The sequence below is a fragment of the Armigeres subalbatus genome, chromosome 2 (genome assembly GCF_024139115.2).
Source record: "Armigeres subalbatus isolate Guangzhou_Male chromosome 2, GZ_Asu_2, whole genome shotgun sequence".
Classification (NCBI taxonomy): domain Eukaryota; kingdom Metazoa; phylum Arthropoda; class Insecta; order Diptera; family Culicidae; genus Armigeres; species Armigeres subalbatus.
In genome coordinates, this window is record NC_085140.1 from 85,203,110 (window position 1) to 85,219,421 (window position 16,312).

Genomic DNA, 16,312 nt, shown 5'->3' on the forward strand with positions numbered 1-16,312 from the left:
GGCTACCAAGATATTGGAAGCTTTCAACATTCTCCACTAATTACCCGGCTACTGTGAAACTGGAAGGGGTCTCCGTGTTTACATCCAACGATTTGGTTTTGTTGACGTTAATGACTAAACCTGCCGAGGAGGAGCGCTCGGCAAAGCCGTTGAGCTTACTCTGCATATCAGAGCGCCGTTGCGCGAGGAGTGCAACGTCATCAGCCAATTCGAAGTCGTTTAAGTGCTCCATGGTTATAGGCTGCCATAACAGCCCGCGGTTTGGTTCACGGTCAATCGCATCTACCAGAATCTCATCGATTACGATGAGGAACAGTAACGGTGATAGAATACATCCTTGCCTCACACCAGCTACGACCCGGATAGAGGACCCCATTGTGCAGCACTCTACACGAAAAGGCCTCGTACTGTGCTTCGATGAGTTCGATGATTTTCTCAGGAACCCCCTTGCGTCTCAGGGCGCCCCACATATTCTCGTGATTGAGACGGTCGAAAGCTTCTTCGTAGTCAATGAATACCAAGTAAAGGGACTCTTGGAATTCGTTGACCTGCTTCAGAATGATGCGGAGCGTGACAATATGGTCCACACAGGATCTTCCGGCACGGAATCCGGCTTGCTGCCGCCGGAGAGTCACATCGATCTTCTCCTGAATCCGGGCTAGGATAATTTTGCACAGAACTTTGAGAACGGTACACAGCAACATAATGCCTCGCCAGTTATCGCATACAGTCAGGTCACCCTTTTTGGGCACCTTCACTAAGATACCTTGCATCCAATCGACCGGGAAAGTTGCGGTGTCCCAGATGTTTCGAAATAAACGATGCAGTAGTTAAGCGGATGTCATGGGTTCAGCTTTAAGCATCTCGGCTGATATGCGGTCGACCCCTGGGGCTTTATTCGATTTCATGCTTTGGATGGCTGTTTGAATCACTAGCAGTGATGGAGCTTCGGTATTGACGCGTGTTATACGTCGGATCCTAGGCAGATAATGCCGAGGTGGTGATGGCCTGGCTGGCACTTGAAAAAGTTGTTCGAAGTGCTCGAACCAGCGTTTCAGCTGGTCAGTTGGGTCGGTCAATAACTGATCATTCGCGTCTTTCACAGGCATCGTTGCATTCGTCTTCGCCCCGCTTAAGCGTCGTGAGATATTGTAGAGGAGGCGAATGTCCCCGGTTGCGGCGGCTCTCTCTCCTTCGTCTCGCTTGTCCCGTCGACATGAGCGTTTTACTTCCTTCTAAAGAGCCGCGTATCGTTGACGGGCTAAGACTTTGGCTCCTCTGGTTTTCGATCGCTCTATCGCGGCTTTGGCTTCTCTTCGCTATATAAGCGCAATATAAGGTTGGTGTCTTGGCTAAAGCTTTAGCTTAGACTGACTGTACATATCAATTGTTGCTACTCCGTGATTGATCAGAACTGGTGCAAATTGCACTACGATCCAAGTGAATAGTGGTTGGGCTATTCTCGAAGTGCACGTTTCAGCAGCTCTCAATTGTTGATCAATAACGGCGCCGGCCAAGGTAAGGTTGGTGTCTTGGCTAAATGCGAGAAAGGCAGTATCACCACTCGGTGACTTAAGTTGGATTTTTTCAATGAGAATGTTAGTTGGGATTCAATTATCTATCCTTATTCTTCCGAATGCTCTTTCTAACGAATAATGGTGTGCATTCTTTTTTACGCCAGCAAAATCAAATAGGGAAATTATTCGAACGAATCTTATTCGTATGAAACTATCGGTCGTTCATAAAGAAGAATAAGAGTGATTGAAAAGAAGTTATTAAAGAAAAAAGATCAAAGTTTGTTTAACATAATTTATTCTATTGTTTGTCAAAACAATGTTACGATTTCTACAACTTATTTACACAATTGTTAACTCTTTAAAACTACCTCAAAGCTTTTTACCTCTTCCCAGATTGATCGGTTAGTTGCCGCTATTTTGTTCAGAATTTTTCTTAGTGTTGCTCATATATAGTCGATTCTGCGTATCCCAGAGCTTAGTGTACAACCCCCCACTGTGGAGCAACTGTTCGTGGGTGCCCCGCTGACAGATGCGGCCATTTTCCAGCACCAGTATTTCGTCCGCATCCATTACAGTTGACAAACGATGAGCGATGCAAATGCTTGTCCTATGTTCTGTGGCGCGACCGAGCGCTTTTAAAATGTTATGCTCTGTGATAGAATCTAGGCTACTGGTTGCTTCATCGAAAATAAGAATTGGTGAGTTCTTCAGAATCGCTCTTGCGATAGCTACACGCTGCTTCTCTCCACCGGACAGTTTAAGCCCTCGTTCTCCGACTTGGGTGTCATACTGTTTGGGCCACCGCTGAATGGACTCATGCAGATCTGCCATTCGAGCAGCTTCTTCAACGTGTGCTTGATCTTTAGATAAGTCACCATAGTGTATATTATGACGGATGGAGTCGTGGAATAGTACCGAATCTTGCGGAACTATGGCGATCGCTTTTCTCAAACTGTCCAGATCAACTTCGCGAATGTTTTGTCCATTGATCATAATTTGACCGGAAGTTGGTTCGAAAAATCGATATAGCAATCGTACCATAGAAGACTTTCCCGATCCGGAACCTCCAACAATTGCTATTTTTCTACCAGCCGGTATCGTAAAGCTCAATTTATCGAAAATAGTATTACTGTGCGCGTATTTGAAGCAAACATCTTTAAATTCTATCGAAGCTGTTTCGCGATTGATTTGCAGTGGAGCAGCATTGGCTTTCGTTTGAATAGCACTTTCAACACCCATCAGAGTGAACATAGTCCTCATGTCCAGTAGGGCCTGCCGAACTTCTCGGTACACACTGCCAAGAAATCCCAGGGGGATCGACAATTGGAAGAGCAACCCGTTTACCATTACCAGATCGCCCACCGTCATGTTTCCTTTGACGATTTCATTTGCTGCCATCACCATAATGGTACTCAACGCCACGCTGAAAATCGCATTCTGACCAAAGTTGAGCAAAGCCAAGCTTGTGCTGGTTTTCAAACTAGCCGCCTCATATTTCTTCAGCACACCATCGTAACGTTGGGCTTCGTATTGTTCGTTGTTGAAGTATTTGACGGTTTCGTAGTTGATCAACGAATCGACAGCCTTATTACCCGCTTCATTTTCCGCTTGATTCATGTAGACGCGAAATTTTGTGCGCCACTGAGTTACGGCCAGAGTGTACGCGCTGTACACACCGACGCATCCCATGGACAGCGCTGCGTATGCCGCACCACACTTGACCCCGAGGATACTGGACACCAGCGCCAGCTCAAAGATGGTAGGAACGATGTTGAACACCATGGCCGTCAGGACAAAGTTGATGCCCCGGGAGCCGCGATCGATGGTCTGCAAATGGAGGAATAGCGTAAGTAAAGCGAATCTCAGAACCATTCCAATTTTAATAAAACAAAACCCAAAAAAAGATTATGTAGCGCAGCTATTACTGAGTTTTCCATTATGACAACGCTACGCGTCTAGCCCGACGTAGATTCAATATCTCTGAAGAGCGGATCGGCACTTTTTTCCTCGCAGTGCTTCCTGACGAGTACAAGCCGAAAATCATAGCACTGAAGATTTCTGGTTCCCCTATCATAACAGATCCAGTCAATTTATTTGTTTCGCGGATGACATGGACATTGTCGGCCGAACATTTGCAAAGGTGGCAGAACTGTACACACACCTGAAACGTAAAGCAACAAAAGTTGGACTGATGGCATCGAAGACAAAGTACATGCTTGTGGGCGGAACCGAGCGCGACAGAGCCAGCCTTGGAAGCTGTATTACGATAAACGGGAATACCTTCGAGGTGGTCGAGGAATTCGTCTACCTTGGATCCTTGCTAACGGCTGATAATAATGTTAGTCGTGAAATACGAAGGCGCGTTATCAGTGGAAGGGGCTCCTACGGGCTCCAGAAGAAACTGCGGTCAAAAAGAGTCGCCACCGCACCAAATGTGTTATGGACAATGCTCGAGGAGGACTTGCAAGCATATTCGAGTATTCGAGAGACGGGCGCTTGGGACCATCTTTGGCGGTATGCAAGAAGACGGTATGTGGCGGCGAAGAATGAACCACGAGCTCGATCAGCACTACGGCGAACCCAGTATCCCGAAGGTAACTAAAGCTGGAAGGGTACGATGGGCAGGGCATGTTGCAAGAATGCCGGACAGCAACCCTGCAAAGATGGTGTTTGCTTCCGATCCGGCAGGTACGAGACGGCGTGGAGCACAGCGAGCGATGTGGGCATACCAGGTGCAAAACGACTTGGCGAGCGTGGGGCGCATTCGAGGATGGAGAGATGCGGCCTCGAACCGTGTATTGTACCGGTGATGATGAAATCGAGGTGGTTAAAACATTCGTTGCGAATCAACGCGTACTCGAAGTTTTCGAAAAGAAAGTGCTGCGTACTACTATGGTGGGGTGCAGATAGAAGACGATATATGAGATGGTAAGGTAAATGAACAACGAGTTACATCAGCTGTTTGGAGAGCTATCCAAAGTTCACACCGCGAAAATCGGACGACTGCGGTGGGCTGTTCGACAATAAGCAAATGGTTCTCGATAGTGATACGACGGGCACAAGAAAGCACGGTGCGTAGCGAGCAAGGTGGATCGATCAAGCTGAAAACGATTTGCGGACCTCCGTAGGCTGTATAGTCATGGACCAAACTGAATGGAGACGAGTTGCATGTAATGCAGAAATGAATAAATAATAAATTATGTTAACATTACAGAACCAATTTACCTTGGATAAAGCTCCGGTTTGCTTACTCAGATGAAACTGCAAATCCAAGTTATGCAGATGCATGAACACATTGGTAGCGATTTTTCTGATCGAGTGCTGAGCCACTCTCGCAAACACAGCATTACGTAGTTCGTTGAATCCAGCAGCCCCCGCTCGAGCGATACCATCTATGGAGAAGTTTTTCCAAATTAGATAATGAATAACTTCGAACAGCCCTAATCATCTTACACCCCAAGAGAACGGCTATCGTCATCGAAGTGGCTGCCTCCGGAACAGTTGCCATGCTAAGGTTGCTCAAGTTGTCCACACCCATCTTGAACAGGAAAGGCACACATACGTTCAACACCTTGGCGCCGCCCAGCAGTCCCAGGGATATCAGCACCCTTGAAACATAAAGCAACATTAGCGAAAAGTATTCCAAGCTTCGAGAAACAACTGACCTTTTCCGCACCAGTGCGTCGTCTTTCGGCCAGATGTAGGTTGCCATCGCTTTGATCATATCGGTTGCGGTGATTTCCGGGCCATCGTAGGAACCGATGCTCTCGCCCGAAGCCGGATGGTGCCCTAGATGGAAACAAGTTCGTATTGGTTGTGTTTGAGGAGTTCTATTGGTATCTGCGAACAATTTCGGCCCTGACCGTTCTTGAGTTTCGTTGTGTTGTAGTTGTTGTTGCTGCCGCAATGGGAGAATAAAGGCTTGACCCCTGTTAGGAAATGGACCGTAGCTACCGGCACGGTAACACCCACTGGCTGCTGCACAGGTGTGCAGCGTTGTCACATGCGGTATCGCCAAGCCGGTATAGCGAGTTTGAGGACCTAGACCAGGGCGTAAATAGGCAACAAAGCCCGGAGATGCTAAGGTCCGATAAAATCAATGGCGTGAAGAGCAAACGTTGGGAGAAGGAAAACAATCAAAATGAATTGATCTCATTGAAAGTGCATAAGTCATTGATTTGTGCTACAGGAACTAAACATGGATCAGTAATTACAGTGTGAGCAGGCTAACGGTCCAATACTAATAGGATGATGAGGGAAAGCAAACAACAAACAACAAACTAGAACATACGATTGAATTAGTGTTTACAAACTTGAAGTAATGTCCTCTACATGTTCTGCTATTGAGAGTAAGGCTTTTTGCATTATGATTTCAGATATGATCACTGATTTGGGACATCTAACTCGGATATGAAGGCACCGATTAATTAAGCTAGTTTGCTATGTCAATGAGTGTGATATATTTATCATTTAAAATTTAATACAAAGGTAGAATTTGAATAATCATCACATTACTGAAGTCAGAAACAATAATGTACTTGCAATTCGAATCTAAACTACTTGACCTAATAAAGGTAAAGACACACTTAGGAAAAGCTACAAACTAATCTATAATTGTGCCACATTTGGCCTAAAGTTGTTTGTAGTTCAATCGTGTCAAAACACTAAAATTGGAAATACCTGCTCGTGTTAATAGCAGGCATTAATGTGGTTACATATGCAGTGCCACAGTATCAATCCCTACTAAATAATATTCAATACCTAATAAAAGGAACTGCGCATGTTTTGAATAGGGCTTAATTTTTCTTGATGCGTTTAAGAGTGTCATTAAGAACGCGAACTTAGTTCTAAGGAACTGAAGGCAGGTTGACATTTCAGTCAAATGCCTAGTAGGCCAAACAACTTTAGCCCATTTGGCCACAAGGGTAAACGGTCTTATGATAAACGAGATTAGGCCAAACGACTTTCGGCAAAATGATCTACAAACCTAATCTTTAAAATGCCAAAAAATCATCTTTAGGTACATTGATCCCACAATGATAAATCGCTTACAGTAAATAATCATTAAGAATCATTCGAGTTTGAGAGGCAAAATTAGAGTGAGAACTTCTACTTCATTATTTATAAAAATGTACTTGGCCACTACCTCAAGTATTCATATAGCAAAAAGCGTGCTTACTTCATATGTTTTAAACGATTCTATGACACTACCCCGAATGTCATTAACCCGAACGCCAGTACCCCAAAAATCTATTGACCATATCAAATTTTTCCAAAGGAGGACAATTCATCCAAATCGTGGTGAAAAAGGAGGACATTTGGTTGGAAAGGAGGACATGGGAAAAAAGACACGAAATACAAAGCTTTCTGAATTAGATTTTTTGTTCTACGTTCTATTAAAAATATTATATTCATTAGAATTTTGTAGACACAATTTTATGGGAAAACGTTTTTATAAGTCGGAGCAAATACAACACATAAATTAGCTCGGAACAAATTTCTGTCTTCACCCCCTTCGTTTTTGTGTGGCTTTTTATTATTCAAAAGGGGTATTCAACACTTTGTTGAAAATTAATAAAATATTGAACTTTTACGAGTTTTGTGATTTTACCAATTTATTCATTTATTTTATATTTACTACCCCATTTGTTATCCAAAGACCAAGAGGTCAAAAAAGGAAATCATTTTTGTTCCAGACACATACAAATTAAAAAAAAATATGGGAACGAACTCATCCAAGAAGATTTTTTTAAACAAGCTTTAATGCTTTAACTATTTGAAATTGTGAACGAATATTCAATATTTTTAAGTTGAACATTCCACAGAATATCATAAACTATTATTAAATAGGGTTACTGCTCCTGGACTTCATCTCATAGCTCCGATATTGGTCCTACGAAAAACAAAGCAACGAAAGGGTATTTGATTTGTTTATTATTTTTTGTGATTTTTTCAGCAGTGAGCATGCATGTTAGCAAAAAGAAGCGACGAAATTGGTGCCGTATTTCTTTGTTTCGCGATGAGATGAATATATGTACAGTGAGATTGAAAACGGAACAGTTCCCCTATCATAAACTGAAATTTGGAGTTTTCTGTTGGAATGGAGAATATTGTTGAGAATGGAATTTACTTTTGCACTGTCTGTGCATTGGGGCAGTAGGCTCGAGTCGTATCGAAAGATGGTTATCGTGAATACATATTTTATTTTGAATTTTATCTTCCACGTGTGGTAAATATGTACAATTATTTTCCAAATATTATGAACAATGTTCATGTCAGCTGGAGAATGGCCGAAACAGTAAGCATTTAACTTTTATTCACTGCTGAAATCCATTCTTGGATGTCGTCACAAGATTGGAAGACCACCAAACATGGCAGCTGGCTGTTCTTCACGTCGTATATTCACGGTAATGTAACGTGCGATGCTTTCAAATGCTTACTCGAAGCAAACATCAAAAAGCGTTTGAATAATTTTGTTTCCTGACTTATTTTTCACAATTTCAAAACTTTTTTCTATCAACAGCCAGGTGATTCTTTTGATATTTTCGACACCTACAGTAGTAATTCCAGAAAAAAAATACACTGATTGTTTATTATTCAAATTGATTTTATTTAACAGCTTTATGCAAAATATTTCTGATAGAAAGCAATTCAATGCAAACGTACGTTTTAATATCCTCATCAAAAAGAACAAGAAAATCCTGAAATTGATGTCCAGCATTATCAATTATTATCTTAAAATATCCAAAAAGGAGGATATTTTAGTGCAAAAGGAGGACATCCGACTTTTATTGAGGACATGTCCTCCTTTAGGATACCATATGGTCACCCTACCCCGAATGGCCATTACACCGAATTTGTCAAAAAATAAAAAATAAACACTTTTTCGAATACTTTATTAGATTGCGTTTCTGTGCGGGCTTGGTAGTCATATGGCTACTGCTTCTGCCGCATTCTCCTACTTTGTATCTTTCTCTATATTTCTCATGTTCTAGCAATCGCTAGAACTGGAAATGGACTTCCATACCGTTTCCATTACTATTCCTATACCTTCAACTTGAGTATTCTAACAGTAATCTGCTAGAATTGGAAATGAACTATAGAGCTCGTTTCCTACATCCAATTAGAAATTCCATCAGTTACCTTATTCTATCTATCACATTGGCAGCTCGTTAACCAAGACGGACCTCTGCCTCTCCAACCTAACCCAGAAATTCCAACAAATTCCGCATGAACTCGTGGCAAGTGCAGAGGTATATTCGGCTTGCAGTGGGCGAGTGATTGCATCATCATTTCCTCCCCTTCCCTACATTGACTTGCATTCTGACGTGGCAGGCGCCAGTATGACCTAACAAATGAGATCACCAGTAATTGTACATTGAAGATGTGAGCTAGTCCCAAGCAAACATCTGTTGGTTCCCTGTGCAAGAACAGCTGATCTGGTCATAATGGAGTAGCAACTACGAGCAGTCAATCAAGCTCAAGCTCACTTTATTAGATTGCGTTTCAATAATGAAGTTGAAAATAAAAAATTAACCAGTCGAAAATAACATATTCAAAATAATTAAAGTAGGAGTCATTTACTCACCCGCCTTACTCCGGGCTACCGCGTTGTTCAAAAGAAGGAAACATTTACTTTTTCGCCTCATCTCAGGCAAATGCGTGCTTTAATCATTTACTCTTCCACCTTACTCCGGGAAAATGCGTTCTTTATCAGAAAGTGTCATTTACTCCCCAACTTTATTCCGGGCAGACGTGAAGAAGCATTCACTCTTGCATTATTCCGGAGAAGCGGATGCTTGCGTGCTTTAAAAGAAGGAGAAATTCACTCTTTCGCATTATTCCGGGCAAGCGCGTGCTTTCAAAGAAGGTGTCATTTATTCTCCCACCTTTTTCCGGGCAGATGCGTGCTTTTAAAAAAGGAAGTATTCACCCTTTTGCATTATTTCGAACCAGCAGGTGTTTAAAAAATGTATCATTTACTCTTTCGCAATAGTTCGGGCAATTGCGTGCTTTAAACAAAGGAGGCATTATTCTGGGCAAGCACGCTTTACAAGAAGGTGACATTTTCTCTACCATCGTATTCCGGGCAAGTGCATAATTTGTCCCGGGCTTTGCCTTGTCCCGGGCAAGTGCGTGTATTGTATTTACCACATTAACATTATTAATTGCTGAAGATATTAACGCATTTAGTACACGTGGCGCTCCCCACAGGAGACGACGCACCGCCAGTGTTGTGAATCCCCGGTAGCCGGTAGAGCAAGACTACTAAAAAGGATCTAAATGCAAACACTAGAAGCTCCTCACCAACAAATAAAAGTTTCAAGTTTATCGTATCATCATTGTATTTTTGGCATGAGTCTTGTGCCGAATCTTCGGCGCCTATCTGTTGTGCCTAGCTTTCTTATGGATTAATGTCACATGTTCTTCTCTTAAAAAACTAAACATCTACTCACGACCTCATGTCTATGCTTCACGTGTGCACCTTGCCCCCATGCCTGCCATGTCGTAAGTCGCTCCACCGCGTTGTTATTCGTCGTGGATTCCAACGACGCACCGTGCTCTCCGATCACAACGAAACCGCCGATGAAGGATGCTCGCCCTGCGGGACGGACCTGGATGGCTCTGATCCTCTGCGGCTCGTATGTGTCCTTGAGCCTGCTTCATGCAGCATGCGATAGCACCGTCGACTTGGCCGGGATGACGAGCCTTGGCCACTCCAAAGCGAAACCGGATCGAAGGTCCTGAGAAAAACCCCGTTCTGGGGTTCTTCGTGAAATGGCTTGCAGAATGCCGTTGGTTCTGTCCCGCGAAAATTGTCCACTATGCCTTGATGTGCTTGCAATTTCGGCCTGTCGAGTAGCAACCACCTGTCGGCTCAATAAGTGTCGTTCAGTCGGTACGAGGAACGAAAGCCTGAATTTATATTCCGATACTCGCTGGAAATCGATCCGACGGCCAAAGGAGTTTTATGAAACTTCTACACTTCGTGTGGTCAACTGTGTCGAGCCACAGGCACGTCTGCACCACTATTGTGCTGATTCAAACCACGCGCCCGGTGGCGTTCCAAACTGTTGCGATCTTTTCTGTGTCCTGCGGTAAAAGTGCGGTGCTTTATACCGCGAAAACGTGCACTTTGGCGTGGAAAACTAATTTTCACCAAACTTTTCTGCGGGCCGTGGACGACGGACAGTCGTTATTGCAGGGGAATACGGCTTCTCCCGTGGACAGAACCGAACTGATGTGCCTTCTCAGTGGTGATCGTTTTCTGTTTCTCTTTGTGTTGTCAAAAGAGCGAGGAGTGGGAGCGGACTTTAACCGTTCGGAGAAAGAGTGCAAGTTATAGGATCACTCATGCTCTTTCGCTGCTGTCATTCACATGTTTTCAGAAAGGCAATGTTCATGTGTGTGTATTTCCAAAGGGTGGTGATATTTTGCAATACCGTTTTCGCTTAGGATTGAGGTTTGTTTCAGGCTAAGCCATTCTTTACGCGGTACCATTGTGAGTGTTGTCGCCTTCATTTCGCATTTTGTTTGTCTCCACTGGTCGTTTGGCATAGGAGCACGACAAACTATCAACCATGATAGTGGCAAGGGTGCAATTGGCAGGGGTTCTCAAACTAATATTTGCAATGCATTTCGGTCGACTCGATTTATTTTAATCCTACACATGTTTCTTAGCTATACGGACTCAAAATACAGACGATACGAATGATAACAAAACTGACCGTAACACCAGTTTTTGCTACCCCTACCCCTTTTTGCAAAAGTAATAATTAGAGCGTAACATATTTTCATATGATTTTCGGGGTAATGGACTTTCAGGGTAGTGGGGTACCGTGCACGCACCCAACTTTGCGCAGCTCCTAACTTTGCGCATTTTGCGGGTATTTTTGTGATAGAATGCGTTTAAATTGAATTTCGAAATATAATTATAACTTGTCAGCACAATATACATGTTATCATAACAGTGCATGCATTTTTTCGCTGTTAAATGACACATTTTTCATTTTAATAGTCGAAACTTGTACTGAAAACAGTGAAAATGACCAAAATGGCGTGTTCTTACAACGAACGACAAGTGACGGTCTAGCCGAAAAACTGTATTTTTTGTAAATTATTACATTCGCTGACAACTGATTACACATGGACCCAATAATTACAGCAACCGTTCGCTAACTGGGCTAAAACATCAGCCCAGTTACCGAACGCCGCTTTTTAACTGGGCTGACGAGGGAATTTACGATACATTGTTGTGAACGTGTTTTACATGAAACTTAAAGAATATACCATTCAGAATCCCCTCGTCACTGAGTCTTTGTTGTTGTTTTTTGACGGATAACTGCTTTTTAACTGGGCTTTGGCCCAGTTAGCGAACGCCCAGTTAAAAAACAGTCCAGTTAAAAGGCGCCCAGTTAGCGAACTGTTGCTGTATAATATTGTTGAAGCCATCTCATGAGAATTTGGTTTGTTTTTTTCTTTTTTCGTTAAAAAATATGATGCGCAATGTTAGGAACAATTTTTCGATACAGTGTACCTAATTTTGCGCACAACTCGTATTTCTTCGATATTTTCAACATTTATGATATACCTCGTCGGAATAGGGTTTACGCAAAAAAGAACTTTTGTTAGCTGAGGCCAATGTACATAAATGAGGCTGTACATACACCAACAGACGTGAAAACATACTAAGTATGTCGGATCATAAGAAAATAATGCTGGGCATCCTCATATTTTCAAATATGCTCAAATATGCCTACAAATGGAATGAACATGAATTGTAATAGTAGTATTAGCTGAAAAAATAAAATTTGGATGAAAAATTGTATGATAGACGCTTGCTTCGTGCTGGAAATTTTCCAAGTTATGTGCGCAAAGTTAGGCATATGATAAGGGGTCTGCATTGAAGTTCAATTTACTATTTATTTCAAATTTTTGTACCAAATTTAGTTCTCAAACAATAATATGATAATAATACTACAGCATGGAAACTATTTCAGGCAAATAGCTACTTTCTGTAAGTTGTACGAGTTGATTCAATTTTACATTTCCTTAACTGCGCAAAGTATGGTGCGTGCACGGTATTTGGGGTGGTGTCCATTCGGGGTAGTGGCCTTTCGGGATATTGGCGTTCGGGGTAGTGACATTCGGGTTAGTGTCATAGAACCGCTATAAACACTTTATTGGAGTACGCATTTCTACTGCAAGTATTGCTTAGATTTTATTTATGTTAGTCTGTAAGTAATGATATTTACATATGCATTGGCTGCGAAAAAAAAATCCTATAAGGCCGGAACAAATATGAATTCCTTCTTTTGTGTTGTTAGTCTGTCGATAACGAAGGGGGTGGGTAATAAAAAAATAAATTGATAAAATCGCAAAACTCAAGTTTTTTGAATAATTTTCTAGGAAAGCTCAATAGGTATGTTATTATTTTTCCAATAAAATTCTGAATTCCCTCATCAATTAACAAAATAAAGCCACAAGAAACCAAAGGGGGTGGAGACAGGAAAAGAAAAAAAAATGTTCCGGCCTAATTATCCAATATTACTGTATAAGAATCATGAAAAACTGTACTCTAAAACATGATTCCGGCTCCGTAACGCTTAACGGCAAATGAGCCTTCCAAATAAATGATAGTTAAAAAAAATATCCAATATTCAAAAACGAATGATTTTTCAAACTCAAATTTTAAAGACTCAAAGAAGTCAAATTTTAATTTCAAATACTAGTTTTAAGTATGCCAAAAGCCATTGTGGCGAATCGAATGTGGGAAGATCCATAAAGTACGTCACGCAAAAATTGGCGATTTTCGACCCCCCCTCCCCCCTTTGTCACACTTTTTGTATTAAACCTCTAAAATTTTTGTATGACTTGTCACGCTGCTCGGAACCCCCCCTCCCCCCTAGAAGCGTGACGTACTTTGTGGATGGCCCCTGTAAGCATATTGTGAAAACTAAACAAAAATTAAGTTTGATTAGGACTAATTAGTATTTTTATGTCAAAACAAACAACCAAGCTTTTTGGGTGGATTGCTCCAAACTTCCTACCTTTTTTCTTCCTCCGCTGGAATATTCCCCCGAGCACATTGGCCCCTAATGCTGTGGGTGGTTGAGTCGCCGCTTTACTACCGGTAGTCCGTATGCCTCCGAGCAGCGATGCTGTTGGCGCCCTATGATGCTCCCTTTCTGACAATTCATTTTTCCGTGGAGGGATTTTCGATCGTGAGAAAAAGTTCTAAAACGAAAAATTTTGGTCGATTAGAGTTCGGCTCGGATTTTATTAAGAAATTTTATGCATTCATCTAAATAGGAGTGACATATTTGTCCAGCTGGCGACAGTTCTGGTAGCTTGGCTAGCCCATCACGGAATGTTTGATATTCCTTGAGCTTGTAGTCAACGAGGCGAACGGAAATATCACGAATGGGCTCTAGTACTGGAAGTTCTCCAAAGGCAATTGTTCTTAATTGATGTATATTTTGTTCGAGGAACAAAATGGTTAGACAGACGGCGAGATTGTGACTTAGCAGATCTCCAGGAACAAAGAAAAGTTGCTCTTCCAAATGGTGTTCGGCAATGAAGCAATACTTTTCTCGATGTATTTTAAGGGGTCTCAAATCAGGGTCGTATTTTATGAAGGCATTAATGTCGTCTAGCGTTATTTCAAGATATTCTTGATGATTGCCTGGCAGGAAGAATCCGTACTCCGTTAAAAGCTTAGTATTATTGTGAACCCCATAACTGATGAATATCTGTGAATATGGAGTAAATGTAACTTCGCTTATCAATTCGTAAAATAGCTCCAGTGGTTGATTCTTGGTCAATTTTCTCTCTATAATGTTACAAGATAAAGAAAGCTGTGACGTTGTTTTTGCCGTGCTATCGTGGTTCAGAAAGTCTAGAAGAGGGGCCAGGGCCAAATTTGGCTCATCAGACAGTTTGTCCAAAAATGTGCATCTAATATCTTTGAGAAAAGCCTTCACGCATCGTGGATTTAGATACACGCTTCTGGTATTGACAACGAAATACGCCCATTTGAACAACTCTATGCTCACAAGACCTGTTGCTTCTTTATGCAAGATAGATTCGATTTTTGCAAAATTTGTTTTGATAATCCTGTTTTGTTCAACCATCTGTCTCAGAATAGTGTCCGGAAGGCAGCTCATTTCCTGTTTAGTACAGAAATACGGAGTCGTAAACCATTTTGGTAGGGATGTCAAATATGCATCGAATCTACTTTCTTTTTGTAAACGCAAATAAGACAAATAGTATGCCATTAGAGACTGAAGGTGTATTTCTCCTCTGGAGAGTTCGTTTGTGACACGTTCATCAAATAGTTCTTTAAATGCTTCATCCTCTTCTATATTCTTCATGTTTATCAGCCCCTCAAAGGGAATTCGAATAATCGTGTCACCCACTGAGATTTGTTTTCTAGAATACAACCCCTTTCCGGTCTCAGGAAAGTCGGCCAACCTCAGTGCCGCTTGGTTTTTGTAACCAAGTCTACGCAAGTAGCGATACAGCTCAATATGTTCCAAACATTGAGTCACGGCTTTCGAACTGTCCCTCCGTTTTCGCATCCTTTTAGTTCTACCCATTCTCAAGCGTTGATTATTTCGTCAGCGAGGATAGCGATCAGTACTGTCGGAAAATGTAATTTTTATAAATATATTATTGAAAATAGTGACTTGCACTTGATTAATAAGCAACCTAAAAGCGATGTTTGTTCGGTAATAATAAGTTATTGCTAGTAGCAACTTGTAATCATTGTTTTTTTTCAGCTTGCAAGACGTTTAGGATGTTAGGATTTTCTAAGTAATCCTTTACTAGCCCTGCTTGATAAACAAATCCATTAACCTGGAATAATTACGTAAACTATTATTCTTAACTCTGTCGAAACAGAGAATACAGAAACACACAATAAGTGGTGGGACGTCCTTTGCTCTTACTAGGAAACACCGCCCGGATCTTCCTAAATCAATAAGCTCCGAGAGCGATCAGCTGATTCAAGTCAAAAAAGAATTCCGAGAATCTATTCTCTTCCTCGCAACGGCAGAGTCAAATGCGTAATTTCAATCCATTTTTCACAACATATAGTGAGATACTTACCCGACTCGAAAGTTGACTGATTCCGACGGCACAAACGGCAGGATTTGTAAAGGATTTCCGCAGATTATCCTGCAAAATTTGGTTGGATCCGCAGCAATGTTTTGAAGCAAGTTTCAATAAAGTGGCCATTTTCGCGGCTGATTTTCTGTGACAGTTGAACGAGAAGTTTGATAACACGTTTATTTCCTGCGGCACAAGTTGTACCTACTAGGGGTCTGTTAAAAATTGCGTTATGAAAAAAAAGGCTTTCAAAATTTAAAACCAAGTTTAAAACTGCTGTAAAAATCACATTTCAGTTGCATTCGAACCGAATGATTCATATTGTCTATAGACCTGTGCAGGAGTTCATCAAATTCACTCACCTGATGGATTTTGACATTTGAGCGGGTCGTCTTCTCGAACAAAAGTTCATTTTGCGTTCATTATGCGACCCGCTCAAACGTCATAATTTCTTGGGGGAGTTCATTTTGCGTTAGTCTATCCGGAATAAAGTTATAACGCTTTTTATACCGAAGTTGGATTTTTCTCCAGATACAGGCAACTTTACCAACTTGATTCGCCTAAGGATCTGTCTCATTTGGAGAATTAAACTTAAAAGTGACAGTTCGAAAATTAAAAAAATCACCCCGTTATAAGAATGGCTGGTGCTACCCAGCAATTCCAATAGGACATCGATGGAAAATGAT

The 16,312-nt window shown here is 41.7% G+C and overlaps 1 protein-coding gene across 3 annotated transcripts; it reads right to left on the reverse strand.

The window, feature by feature from the left end:
• Window positions 1–1,795: 1,795 nt before the first annotated feature.
• On the reverse strand, window positions 1,796–15,800 carry LOC134209668 (iron-sulfur clusters transporter ABCB7, mitochondrial). Of its 3 annotated transcripts, none has more exons than XM_062685675.1 (6): window positions 15,627–15,800; window positions 13,568–13,754; window positions 5,183–5,558; window positions 4,971–5,125; window positions 4,743–4,909; window positions 1,796–3,344 (listed from the first exon to the last, which is right to left on the reverse strand). In XM_062685675.1, exons 1-6 carry the CDS (start codon window positions 15,753–15,755, stop codon window positions 1,920–1,922), a joined length of 2,439 nt encoding a protein of 812 aa, XP_062541659.1. In that variant the 5' UTR covers window positions 15,756–15,800; the 3' UTR covers window positions 1,796–1,919. The 3 variants fall into 3 exon arrangements, with proteins under 3 accessions (XP_062541659.1, XP_062541658.1, XP_062541660.1); XM_062685674.1 differs by having other exon boundaries at window positions 5,183–5,597; XM_062685676.1 differs by having other exon boundaries at window positions 5,183–5,306; window positions 15,627–15,797.
• Window positions 15,801–16,312: the final 512 nt, after the last annotated feature.